We start from the raw sequence: 14,253 nt of genomic DNA, 5'->3' as shown, positions 1-14,253 counted from the left end.
ATCAGGTTTTGGTAAAAGCATTCTTTTTTGGAAGAGTGTATCATGTGGTAGTTATCTTCTTATATACTATACACTTGAATTAGTAAACCAATATAAAAAGTGCAACTTTTGCTTAAACAAATAAATATTTGTCCTTATGAAGAGTAACTTCAATACAATCCAAGTGATGAATTTCATAGGAAGTAAAGGGTCCAAACAACTAAAAAAAACTAGAAATACCATAATTTTAGAATTTGCTTCCCACCATAAAAATTAAAATATATAAAAATTAGTGTGATGGGTAACATGCTTTATTTCTAGGTATTTCAGTGATTTCATAATATTCCTCTGAGTCTGAGAAAAATGATATCACTAACCACACAAGAAGGTAATCAATAAATAATACACTACATACAAAGTCACAATCAAATGTTCATACAGATAACAACACATCTTGACAAATGAGATTCTCTCTACTGGTATAGCAGACACAAAATGATTTTTTGAAAACGAATTGGACATGAAACTACTAAAACATTTAAGGCTATAAAAGTATTGCCCCCAAAAGAACCAATAATATTCTAATAATTTAATAGCATAAATCTCTATCCAAAAATCCTGTTAAAAAATTTAGCTATTTTAGGGGCCAGCCCGGTGGCGCAAGCAGTTAAGTGCGCACGCCCCGCTGCAGCGGCCCGGGGTTCGCCGGTTCAGATCCCAGGCGCGCACCAACGCACCACTTGGCAAGCCATGCTGTGGAGGAGTCCCATATAAAGTAGAGGAAGATGGGCATGGATGTTAGCCCAGGGCCAGTCTTCCTCAGCAAAAAAAAGAGGAGGATTGGCAGATGTTAGCTCAGGGCCGATCTTCCTCACACACACACACAAAAATAGCTATTTTAGTCTAGTCAAGAGATTTTGGACCTTCAAGAAAATAATCCTGACTCTAAGGTACTTGTGAACTAAAGCCATAATTGGGCAAAATGCCAAGAAATTTAAACCAAAAAAAAAGGCATGAATAGGAGGGGGGAGAAAATAGGAGTATGTTAGTGTATTTCATTCTTACAAAGGGAAAAAAGAGGGCTCTGCCTTCTAGTGCCTTCTCAGCTATCAGTGGTTCTCTTCTGTGGAATCAGGAGAGACAGGCAAAGCCTTGAGAGAAGGGAGGTTACATAGAAAAACTACAGCGTTTCCTTTAATAAACTCAAACAACGTAAACAAGGAGATAAACTGATAAATATCACTTCAATTCCAAGTGAAACAAAGATTTAAGTCAGATTAGTGGGAAGGATACTGAAAGTAAATTCAAGGTAAAATAGTAAAAGAAAAAACTGAAGATGTGTGCAACCCGGTACTAAATTCTACCTTAGCTATTTTCCAAAATAATTACAGTTTCAGTGGTTCACACTGAATATATCTAAGTTTTTAGATCTGTAATTTTTATAAATTAAAGGAAAAAAAAAAGGAAGTCATGGTTGAGTCAGGTGGCTCAAGCAGAATACCACCATCTGGAATCTCAGGGGGGAAAACGCCTTGAGTTTGAACCACCAAGTTTTATGACCTGATACGAGTACCTCTTGGTATCCTAGTTAGTAATAAGTCTTCTTTCTTTTTTCTTTCGAGAAACAAATATTCCTCTTTTGAAAGCTAAAACCACAAATTCAAATGATGGAGTGCCAGCAAATGTCCACTGTAATTTTCACTGATAACACCTAAGGACATTACCAATAGTATCAGTACATATACCTCCTAAAGCATAAGGAATTGAATGATAAAAGTTCTGCTTACCATTCTCAACATGGGCAAGCCTATGCATGAGAGGTAGCCAGACAAGGCACTGGGGAGGAGGATCAGCCATCATTGTGTCTAAAAACATATTTAGCATTATCCTTTTCTGTGAAGAGAAGAAAAACAAATATACTTTATAGTTTTCAAGTATCCCTGAACTCTAAGATTAAGTTAATTTAGGATTCTCCTTACCAAGCTTTAATGAATTACGTGTGAAAATTTTATACCAAAATAAAATTTTTACCTTACAGTAATATTTGACATTACTACAGACACTGTGACACACTATACTACACACTGCTACTCTATTCAAATTCATTTCCACATACATTATTTGAGTCTTAAAACAACTGCATAAAGTAAACAGGTTAGGTATTACTATCTTCATTTTACTGATAATGGAGAAAAATAAAGGAAAAAAGCAATTAAATGACTTGTAATGGTCCTACCCAATTTAGATACAGAGGCAGGATGAGAACTCAAGTGTCCTTCAACTACTATTCCTGTTCTCCAGTGGGGGAGACAGACACCCCACCCCTGATGATAAGACAACATTACGAGAGCAGGCACTCTGGTCACCTGGTTGTCCACCACATTTCCGGCATCCATAACAGTGCTGGGCACACAGTCGGCACTTGGTAATTGTTGAATAAATACTGAAGGGAGGGGCAAACACCCTCAGATATCATCCACAACTTTCTCCTTTACAGAAGAGAAAACTGAAGCTCAGATAGTGAAGTTATTTGACAGAGTCAGAGATAGTTCTAATAAGAGAGATTAGAACCCAAATATCCAAATGCCCATCAGTCCTCCCTCCATTATAGCATCTCCCTAGCTAGACCACATTTTTCTGTTCTACCTTTATTTCTCTCTTTTAAAGAAATATATAGGAAGCTTCCACCGTATGTGAAACACTGATATAATTAAGTCCCACATGGACACAGAAAATTAGAAGACAGTCTAGAAAAAACAGAAAGAGTCATACAATGTAGATAGAACAGATTCTCAACAATATGTCAAAGTAATGAATTTTCTTTTTATTTCCTCTAACCTGCAAACACCTTTCCAGCTCCAAAAGGAAAGGAAAAAGGAGGAGAAGGTAGTGCCATACAACTGGATGTGGGACTTCTGTAACTGTAACCTGGACGCCTAGGCCCCCACTTCAAACTGTATTCCAAAAGAAGAGCAGAGATAAAAGGGCAAAGCACAGGAGAAGAGAAGATGCACAGCCCAGTAAGCAGCCTGGTTCTGCCACTCAAAGGCAAGGTGGGGGATGCAGTGGGCGGGACGAGACACGGGACTAGGGTACAGGACGACTGGGGATTAGGGGTAGAGTGAAGACAAAAGGCACCCAGAATTTCACCTCACTCTCTCTCAAGTAACTAAGTTCTCAGTCTCACCACTTTTGCTGAAGTGGAAAAAAGGGTATAAAAAATGTGGTGCTTCCCCACAAAACATTAAAATACTTTATTTCAGGAAAAAAAAGAGGTAAAAAAGATAAAATTGGTTAGAGCTAACCTAAAGATTTTGCCAGCTGATTACAAAATAACTTTGATTTTTACCATGAATATACTCAACACAAATTGGAAGCAAGGAGTTGAAGGCCGTGTGGTGTTTCTTCAGGAGGACAGCGGCCTCCAGGATTTTCATCCCATCCACCAGGATACCTCCCCACCGATGGTTCCCATGACGCAAACAGGAGACTACACAGACTTACTTCTGGGTATCTTTTTGGCAACTATGAAAATCTTGATTCCATTATATGTAAATTGGAAGTCATTCTTATTGAGAATAATCTTTAAAAGAAGAAACTGGTAAGTAGGGAATAGAAACAGGAGGGAAAGTAGATGGCAGGGCAATAAAGAGACTTTTGCAATAAAAATCTGAAAAAGAAGAAGAAATCTGAAGGAAAGACTCAGATCGAGGACAGAGACTGCAGGCCAGCACTGAATGGGGGGAGGGAAAGGTTCTGAGATGTACGCAAAAGAGTGATAACAGTGTGAAGTGACCATCCAAAGGCCCTCTATATATGGCTGTGCATCGATGGTGAGGCTTCAGAAATGCCTACTCAAATAGGCTAAATAAAGTTTTCCCAAGTGCTTTCCATCTCAGGCATCCAAGTCACTAATGTTTCTGAGACCTCAGTGGAATCTGGGAGGAATGAGTGAACAACACTAAAAACAAAACCAGAACGTCCTTGAACATCGGAATGGAGGTCCAGACATGGAAAATGCCTCTTATTATGAATATGCAAATAACTGCAACAAAGCAAAATGAAATTAAAAGTGTCTGTTTAAAATTACTGAGAAAGAAGATGCTAGGAAGTTTTTCTAGCTAGTAAGAGGTGGTAAACAAATATTAAATGTATCATATCGTTTATTATAAATTTAATGTTTAAACTAGTATTTCTATATCTTCTTCTGTTTGTTAAAAATTACAATTTTACAAATCCACTTATAATCCTAATGCTACTTTCTCTAAAAAGTTTTGATTCACTTATCATAGAGTTGTTTTTTTAATCTTCTTAGATGAAAAGGAACAATGATATTTGATATCTCAGAAGATCCTCATATATACACTCAGGATCAGTTTCCAAGATTGTCCTAAGGTCATACTATAATTTGAAGTTCTCCAAAAGCATGAGGAATGAAACCAGAACTGTGCCTCAGTGCTCAGTCTTCCATTAACCATGTGATTTGGGGAAAATCACTTAACATTCTGGTTTCAGTTTTCTGATCTGGGCTAGTGCAGTGTTTCTTGAAGTGCGGTCAGAGGCCTCCCTGGAAGGTCCCTAAAACATTTTCAGGGAGTCCATGAGGCCAAAACTATTTTTATAGTAATACTAAGACACTATTTGCCTTTTTCAGTCTCATTCTCTCATGAGTGTACAGTGGGGTTTTCCAGAGGCAATGTGGCCTATCCACAATTACCTGAAAAAGCTATTAAAATACTCCTCCCTTTCCAACTATACAGCTGTGTGAAGCCAGATTTTCTTTCTATACTTTAATCAAAACAATATATCACAACAGACTGAATGGATAAGCAGATATGAGAACCCAGCTGTCTTCAATTGAGCCAAATATTAAAGAGATTTACAAAAATATGAAACATTGGCACTCTTCTCATTAAACTTTTTTGTTTTGGAACATACGGTTATTTTCCATAAAAACATTTATGTTAACATGTAATAGGCTTATCATTGCTATTCTTAAATAACAACATTTTTTAATTTCTCAATTTTAATTTTTAATATGGAAATATTGATAGATAAAACCCACATATACAAACCCAACATAAATTCTTTGGGGTCCTCAATAATTTTTATTGTGAAGAGGTCCTGACATCAAAAAGTTTGAGAACTGTTGGGATAGAATTCCCAGCTCAAAAATTCCGTGACTTCGTAAGTAACTCTGTGAAAGATAGGTTGGCTCTTTTTTCTCCCTTTTTGTTTTGTTTTTGCCCTTGAGTTGAACACATTCTTTGCATTTCTCCTTGTTTTTTATAGCACAATAATATTTATAACAAAAACTATAATAAAATTGCAAATAATGTACATCCCCACCATTCTCATTTTTTCTTTATTTCCCTCCAAATGTATATATGTGTCTATGTAATTATGTACATATTTTTATCTAAAAATAATCTGGGTTTTCACTTAACATTTTATTAAAGATTTCATTGTTTTGCTACAAGGTCTTCATTTCTAATCATTTTAACAGCTGCCTGATCCACTGAGCAAAACACCATGATTTACTCATGCCTTCCTCCATAAAACACTGAGGCTGTTTCTATCTTTATGTGCACACTCATATTTTTTCTTAGAAACGAGTGTTTCTGTTTGCCACCTACCTCCCCACCCTTGTTATTCTAATCCTCAATACTGACATTTATCACCCTAGATGCCATTCTCACCTCCCTCCACCCATGACTACATCTTCTCTGTTTTAAAAGGGGGGAGAAACCATCTCTTAAAAATGAGAAAACAAGTAAAATAATTTAGCATTCGATCATCATAGCTGCAATTTCTAACCTCATCATTTCCATTAAAACCTCCTATTTCCTTATGGGCAACAGGTAAATATTACTCATCCACCACCTTATCCCTTACTCGGTTATCAGTTAAACAGGGTATGACATTTAATTAACAGACTTGAAAACATTTTTACAACCTTCCAGATTAAAATGTTTTTATACAAACTTTTTTGTAGAGTTATAGAAATATTTTGTCTGACAAGGGCAAACATACATTAACAGGTTATAGGACCAGTGCTTTAACGTCACTTATAAGGTGCTTATAAATGCTTATAAGGCTATAAGTGTGAAAGGTCAGCCTGTCAATTATTATTAGACATTGAATTTGTCCATATCGCAGATTTCAGACTTTGAAAATTAGAGCTCTTTGTAATGACACAACAATATAACATTGCTGTGCTTTTTATCAGATATTTGTATTTATTATGGCTAAAAGAAAGATTGGAAAAACTTCAAAAATTCTGAAATACTATATTTTCCTCATTGCAAAGATTGTTTCATTAGAGAAAATCATGGAATAATAATATCCATGAAAACAACAAGGTTGCAAATACATCCATGAGCTTTAAGCTTTCAATTAGAATTCAAGCCAAAGATACTTTCTCCTGCCATATCTGATTTAAATCATTACTCGATTAACTTAACGAATCTCCGGGAAGCATCAATCATTTTCCAGACACTGTTAGTCACGGAGATATAAAGTCAAAGGAGACCAAGGTGCAGCCCTGCGGGGCATAAGTGAGCTAGATGTAACATGCCATGGGCATGAGGAAGAGGGAACAATGAATCCTACATTGAAAGATTCAGAGCATCACAGAAGAGAAGATATTTTAGCTGGGATTTGAAATGTGAGGGCCAAAGATTTGCTGGAGGAGAGAGAGAAGGTCAGTGGTCATTGGCATTTCAGTGAGAGCTAACAGCAAAAACAAAGACTCAAGAAGAGTACTACTTTCGCTCACTAGAAACGCATGCTGCTCAAAACATGAGAAACGCAAATTAAAACTATACTGAGAACATTTCTCATCTATCAGATTGACAAAAAGTCTAAGAACATATGCTGTTGGCAAGGCTGTGGAGAAACAAAAGCCCTTATACATTGCTGGTGGGAATGCAAACTGGTATAACCCCAGTGGCACTGCAGCAATACAGCAGTCCCCCGTTATCCACGGTTTTGCTTTCTGAGGTTTCAGTTACCTGCAGTCAACCAGTCTGAAAATACTAAGTGGAAAATTCCAGAAATAAACAACTCATAAGTTTTAAATTGTGTACAATTGTGCATGATGAAATCTCGCACTGTCCCAGTCCGTCCTGCTCAGGATGTGAATCATCCCTTTGTCCAGAATATTCACGCTGTATACGTTTACCTACCCATTAGTCACTTAGTAGCCATCCTGGTTATTAGATCGACTGTGGTGGTATTGCAGTGCTTGTGTTCAAGTAACCCTTATTTTTCTTAATAATGGCCCAGAGTGCAACAGTAGTGATGTTGGCAATTTGGATATGCCCAAGAGAAGCCGTAAAGTGCTTCAAGTGAAAAGGTGAAAGTTCTTGACTTAACAAGGTTGCTAAGATCTATGGTAAGAACGAATCTTCTATCCGTGAAATTGTGAAGAAGGAAAAAGAAATTCATGCTAGTTTTGCTACTCCATTTCAAAATGCAAAAGTTACGGCCACAGTGAGTGAAAAGTACTTAGTTAAGACGGGGTTCGGATTCTGGGCGTGGACCTATGTACCGTTCGTCAAGCCATGCTGTAGTGGTGTCCCACATACAAAATAGAGGAAGATTGGCACAGATGTTATGTTAGCTCAGGGCTAATCTTCCTCAGGAAAAAAAAAAAAAAGATAGGGTTCGGTACTATCTGCCATTTCAGGCATCCACCGGGTATCTTGGAATGTATCCCCCACACATAAGGGGGAACTACTGTATCTAAGAAGAACCCGTGGCAGGCTGAGGCTGGAGTCTGTGGGGGATAGGAGCAATCAGGAATGAAGGTGAAAAGACAGGCTGGGGTTGGACTGATAAGCACCACTGCTAAGAACCTTATCGAGTAGGCATAAGGAGCTAGGAAAGTTTTTTTAAGTAAAATAGGGACGTACAGCAATATTTTTAAATGATGACATCAACTCAAATTTGCTTATGATTAAAAGGAATAATAAAACAAAAGCAGCATCTGAGCAGGAAGAGTCCTCTTCTTTAGGCTGCCATTAGGCCACTAAGTAAAGTGACTAGGAGACCTGGGTCCTCAGTTTTTTTGGTGAAGAATTTTTCTGCGTTGCCTGAAGACCAGTGAACCACAAGCCTCTGGGTAGCAGCGGGTATCAGAGGTCCAGAGTGGCAGTGCATGCTAGACTGTGCCACCAGTGAACTCCAGAGAAGGCACTGGGCCAACAGCCCCAACACTCCATGCCCAGCAGCTTTCAGCCCTGCTCACAAGCCTCAGGTAGGGAAACACGACTGAACACATCAGGAGCTGTTTTCAGCTCATGAGTAATAACTGAGACGGGGGACCTTTCCTATAGTATGTACACAGTCAACACTGTTACCTAACAAAAATATTCTTTAAAAAAAAAAACAATCTTGGAGCCACTTGTCATCTGTCTAAGCATCATTTAGTAAGACACTCTCCTCCAGAGGCCCAACTGGAACAAAATCTCACTTCTAGGTCTCTAGGATTTTGTTCAATCTAATTAATCCCAGTGATACAGGTTTCATTACTACAGACCTCATCATAACAAAATCAGTTTTATACCCTGTATCTCATCCAATCTAATACACCATCACTTATAAGATGTACCACTATTTCTTTCTACCTCTAAGAAAGAAAAACACTGAGCCAATTAAACTAACTCAATGACTTAATTAACTGTAATCCTTCACGACATAAGAATTGGTCACACCAGCCTCTTGATAAACTGAAATTTCTTTCATCCATTCAGAAGGATTTGGCTTTCATCAATCTTCAGTTGCACTGCTTGATATGACAAGAAATTATTAGGGTCATATCTCAGTAAAAAAAATAATACAGCTTCATCTATTTGTGGATATCTTCCTTTAAAAAAAGAAAAGTTCTGTAAAGCACCTGACTGTTGCTTTGCAAGAAAATAGGGAATTCCTCCAGGGATGAGTATTCATCTCATTAATAGCAAATTTATTCCCCTCTGTTCCGTGTGTTGGCTTTCTGCGTTTACAATAACTTTTTGTTTAACACCAAATCAGAGTATACTCTTCGGAGGACATCTTAAATGACAAGACATGCAGTACCAAAAACATAATTCAGTTGAAGTGACAGCCATATGAACAGCTACGACCAATTTCACACGCGCAGGAAACGACAACCCATCGTAACCACTACCTGGCCAAATGCAATTGTGAGATGCTGTTCTTACTGCTATATGAGGTATCTCAAATATAAGAGATGTTAAGGTGTGAAAAAGTGTTTTCAAAGCAATGAAATACGGTAATAACTAGATTACAGTGGTAATGGGGGGTTGCTAATGGAGACTGTAAAATCTCCGTAATTAGAATACCTATGAAATACACATATATACACATTCACGTGCCAGGCAATTCTTGTCAAACTTTATTCAACATCCAGGAAAACAAGGTCACAACATCCAGAAAATGTCTCAATTAAAGATACAGTGGGAAGAAAAGCCATTTTGACATATAGCAGAAGAGGATATGTTAGTCAAAGTATAATCAGAGGACATCTCCAGGCACGAAATACTCTTGCTCTTCTGAAAATCCACCAGCAATACCGTAATCCCATCTCTACCCACTTCCCACCTCCTCTGGAATCTTGGAGACTGTGGCACAGCGTCCAATCCAGTGTTATCAACAGTATCCCCTGCAACATGGAAAGGATGCATCTACTTTCCTATCTCACTCTCTTCTCCCTCCCTGTCCACCCTACTTATTCAGGTTTCCCTTTCATAAACACAGGCATCAAATTTAAAATACTCTGCAGGGTGCACTGACCTCTTCAAACTAAAGTCATTATGAAGCTAGAAAATAGATGAAAGCAAATTGCAATTACCTTTCTAAGGAGAAAAAAAAAAAACTTCCAAAACTCAGAAGTTTGGAAAAATTGGGGAGAAATTTAAATATGTTCATTGCTTGTTTTTAATAACTTTTAAGTCTCTAAAATCAGTTTATAAACACTGAGGAATCTTCATATATCTGGCCGACTCATCAAAATATTAGGCTTGAGGTGCTATATTAACACTGCGTTTTATTCAGACAACAATCACAACCACAAATTTACAAGTAGAATTAACTTTTCTATTACTAAACTTTTAAAAAATAGGGGCCAGCCCGGTGGCACAGCGGTTAAGTGTGTGCGCTCCACTGCGGCAGCCCAGGGTTCGGATCCCCGGCGCGCACCAACACACCGCTTCTCCGGCCACGCTGTGGCGGCGTCCCATATAAAGTAGAGGAGGATGGGCACGGATGTTAGCCCAGGGCCAGTCTTCCTCAAGAAAAAAGGGGAGGATTGGCATCGGATGTTAGCTCAGGGCTAGTCCTCCTCACAAAAAAAAAAAAAAATACACCAAAGGAGAGAGAATAGTATAATATGCCTATCACCCAGCTTCAACAATTCTCAACATATGACTAATTTTGTTTCATATATGCCTTCACTCTCCCTTCAACGTGGACTACTCTGAAGCAAATTCCAGACATATCGTCTCTGGAATTAACTTTACTCCAATGTTTTACTATTCTGGACACCTGGGATGCTTCTGAGGCTGATAAGAGCATTCTTATAAAAGTCATTTTGTGGGCATAAGTTTTTATTTCACGTGGGAAAAACTTACGAATAGAATTGCTAGGTCAGGGGTAGGTGTCTGTTTAGGTGTACAAGAAATCACCAGGGCTTCTTCCAAAGTGGCTTATGTGAGAGTTCTGGTTGCTCCAAATCTTCACCAACATTTGGCGTCAGCGACTGAATTGTAGCAATTCTAGTAGATGTATTCTGTTGAATTGACTTATAAAAGCTTTTAATTTTTGATGTGTTTTTAAAAATACTAAACTACATAAATCCACATCCCTTATTTTGAATTAGTTTGTGAAAAGCAGGCAAAATTGCTATTTTTTAATTTTTCAAACTATACATACAAATTTAATAGCCTTAACATATCTTGACTAATTTTTCATATAGTAAAATATGTTTCTATAATATAATTTTTGGTGGATGTATGCTATTCTATGGCATGGCTGAATATGTCATAGTTTATGTAATCAATTTCCCATTTTTGGACTTTCAGGTTGTTTCCAACTTTTTTGCTATTATAAACAACAATGCAATAAACATCCTCTTAAATAAATTTGTGATTATATCCATGACTGTTTTTTTGGATAAATTACCAGAAGCAGAATTGCCAGACTAGAGTATATGTGTGGTTTTCTTTTAAACATTTAACAGCTATCTACAGTATTTGTCTGTTTTTTTTTTTCTTTTTGACCCCATTCATCTATTTCTCCCATGCCCCACCCCCTGCCTCTAGCAACCACCAACCTGTTCTCCATATCTATAAGCTTGGTTTTTTTGTTTTTGGGGTTTTTTTTAGATTCCACATATAGGAGAGATCATATGGTATTTGTCTTTCTCTGTCTTGTTTGATTTAGCATAGTGCCCTCGAGGTCCATCCATGTTGTCACATGGCAAGATTTCATTCTTTATGGCTGAATAATATTCCATTGTGTATACATACCACAATTTCTTTATCCATTATCTATCAATGGACACTTAGGTTCTTTCCATATCTTGGCTATTGTTGTAAATAATGCTGCAATGAACATCGGGGTTCATAGATCTTTTCAAGTTAGCGTTTTCATTTTCTTCCGATAAATATCCAAAGGTGGAATTGCTGGGTCACATGGTAGTTCTATTTTTAATTTTTTGAGGAACCTCCATACTGTTTTCCATAGTGGCTGTACCAATTTATATTCCCATCAACAGTACAGAAGGGTTATTTTTTCTCCACATCCTCACCAACACTTGTTATTTATCTTTTTGACAATAGCCATTCTAACAGGTGTGAGGTGATATTCCATTGTGGTTTTTATTTGCATTCCCTGATAATTAATGACGTTGAGCATCTTTTCATATACCTGTTGGCCATCTGTATATCTTTGGAAAACTTTCTATTCAGATCTTCTGCCCATTTTTTAATCAGATTGTTTGTTTTTTGCTATCGAGTTATATGAGTTCTTTACGTATTTTGGATATTAGCCTATTATATGATTTGCAAATATTTTCTCCTATTCAGTAGATGGTTTCCTATGCCATGCAGCAGCTTTTTAGTATGCTGAAGTCCCACTTATTTATTTTTGCTTTTGTTGCTTTTGGTTCTGGTGTCAGATTCAAAAAATCATCACCAAGACCTATTCAAGGAGCTTATCGCCTATGTTTTCTTCTAGGAATTTTATGGCTTCAGATCTTACATTCAAGCTTTTAATCCACTTTGAGTTAATTTTTGTGTATGGTATAAGACAGTGGTTGAGTTTCATTCTTTTGCATGTGGCTGTCCAGTTTTCCCAACACCATTTATCGAAAAGGCTGTTTTTTCCCCATTGTATATTCTTGGCTCCTCTGTCATAAATTAATTGACCATATATGCATGAGTTTATTTCTGGGGTCTCTATTCCGTTCCATTGATCTATGTGTTTGTTTTTATGCCAATCCTATACTGATATAATTATTATAGCTTTGAAAAATAGTCTGAAATCAGGGAGCATGACGCCTCCAGCTTTGTTTTCTTTCTCAAAATTGCTTTGGCTATTTGGGTTTTTTTGTGTTTCCATACAAATTTTAGGATTATTTGTTCTATTTCTTTGAAAAATGCCATTGAAAGTTTGATAGGGATTGCACTGAATGTGTAGATTGCTTTGGGTAGTATGGACATTTTAACAATACTGATTCTTCAATCCATGAGCACGGAATATTTTTCCATTTATCTGTGTCTTCTTCAATTTCTTTCATCAATGTCTTGCAGTTTTCAATATATAGGTCTTTCACCTCCTTGGTTAAATTTATTCCTAGGTATTTTATTCTTTTTTGATGCAACTGTAAACGGGATTGTTTTCTTTATTTCTCTTTTGGATAGTTTGTTATTAGTGTATAGAAACGTAACAGTTTTTTGTATATTAATTTTGTATCCTGCAACTTTAAGGAATTCATTTATCAGTTCTAACAGTTTTTTGGCGGAGACGTTAAGGTTTTCTACATATAATATCATGTCATCTGCAAATAGTGACAGTTTTACTTCTTTCTTTCCAATTTGGATGGCTTTTATTTCTTTTTCTTACCTAACTGTTCTGGCTAGGATTTCCAATACTACGTTGAATAAAAGTGGTGAGAATGGGCATCTTTGCCTTGTTCCTGATCTTAGAGAAAAGACTTTCAGCTTTTCACCATTGAGTATGATATTAGCTGTGGGCTTGTCATATATGGCCTTTATGTGTGAGGTACATTCCCTCTATACCCACCTTAAGAACTTCTATCATAAATGGATGTTGAATCTTGTCAAATGCTTTTTCTGCATCTATTGAGATGATCATATGATTTTTGTCCTTCATTTTGTTAATGTGGTGTAACAAATTTTTTAAAAAAAATAATTAAAGCTATATTAAAATAGACAAATACAGTCATGTGTCACTTAATGACGGTGATATATTCTGAGAAATGTGTCATTAGGTGATTTCATTGTTGTGTGAATATCATAGAGTGTACTGAAGGGGAACAAAATTTGCCACCCCAAAATGTGTCTCTCTAACATGAGGTCTATTTTAGGATTATTTTTAAGAAACAAAAGACTCAAAATTTTTCTTGTTACCTCCCTTTAACTGCCTAAAAGAATTCAGATTAAAAAAAAAACAGTCTCAGGAAGCGAGCTATCACCTTAGCACAACGTGAACTAGGTGGTAGACAGGGAGGAACCTAGAAAAGCCCATTTGTTGGGCTCCCCTCTGTGTTCTTCTGTTTCTGTGCAGCCAAACACTTGTTTTCCAAACATTTGCTCCTTGTCACCTACCTATGACTTGCCTTCCTTCTCTTTGAAGTCTCTGACTCTCCCCATCCCCAACATCTTTTTTTCTTTGGCTGAGGATGGTATTTAAGGTGAGGGCTTTGGCCATTTTGGTGAGTTATTCAGTTTTCCTGGGTTTTTCTCATGTATACATGTTATTAAACTTTTGTTTTCCTCCTGTTAACCTGTCTCATATCATTCTTAGACCAGCCAGAAGAAGCTAGAGGACAGAGGAATATTTCTTCCTCCCCTACAGTACGTAGACAAACCTAGCCTACTACACACCAAGTCTATATAGTACTAATCTTATGGAACCATCATCATACATGTGGTCCATCACTGGCCAAAACGTTGTTATGCAGTGCATGACTGTATGTAATTCCCTTCATATCATTAAAAAAATTGAAAGTATTTCTACTCTAACGCA

At 37.0% G+C, this 14,253-nt stretch overlaps 1 protein-coding gene across 9 annotated transcripts in view; it reads right to left on the bottom strand.

Annotated features, from left to right (window-relative positions):
- Positions 1 to 14,253, bottom strand: part of DTNB (dystrobrevin beta) — a 253,246-nt gene that overhangs the window by 163,208 nt on the left and 75,785 nt on the right. For all 9 annotated transcript variants that reach the window (XR_015553675.1, XM_014781904.2, XM_087437043.1 and 6 more), the window contains one exon: positions 1,767 to 1,872. Coding sequence is in view for 8 of the 9 variants with exons in the window: in XM_014781904.2 (XP_014637390.1) it covers positions 1,767 to 1,872 (106 nt within the window). In the remaining variant the exon portion in view is untranslated. The remainder of the gene's footprint in view (positions 1 to 1,766; positions 1,873 to 14,253) is intronic.

This window comes from Ceratotherium simum, chromosome 11, assembly GCF_057802395.1.
Source record: "Ceratotherium simum simum isolate JZ-2026a chromosome 11, ASM5780239v1, whole genome shotgun sequence".
Lineage (NCBI taxonomy): Eukaryota > Metazoa > Chordata > Mammalia > Perissodactyla > Rhinocerotidae > Ceratotherium > Ceratotherium simum.
Note: the sequence above shows the minus strand (reverse complement) of the source record. Positions and strands in the feature narration are given on the sequence as shown.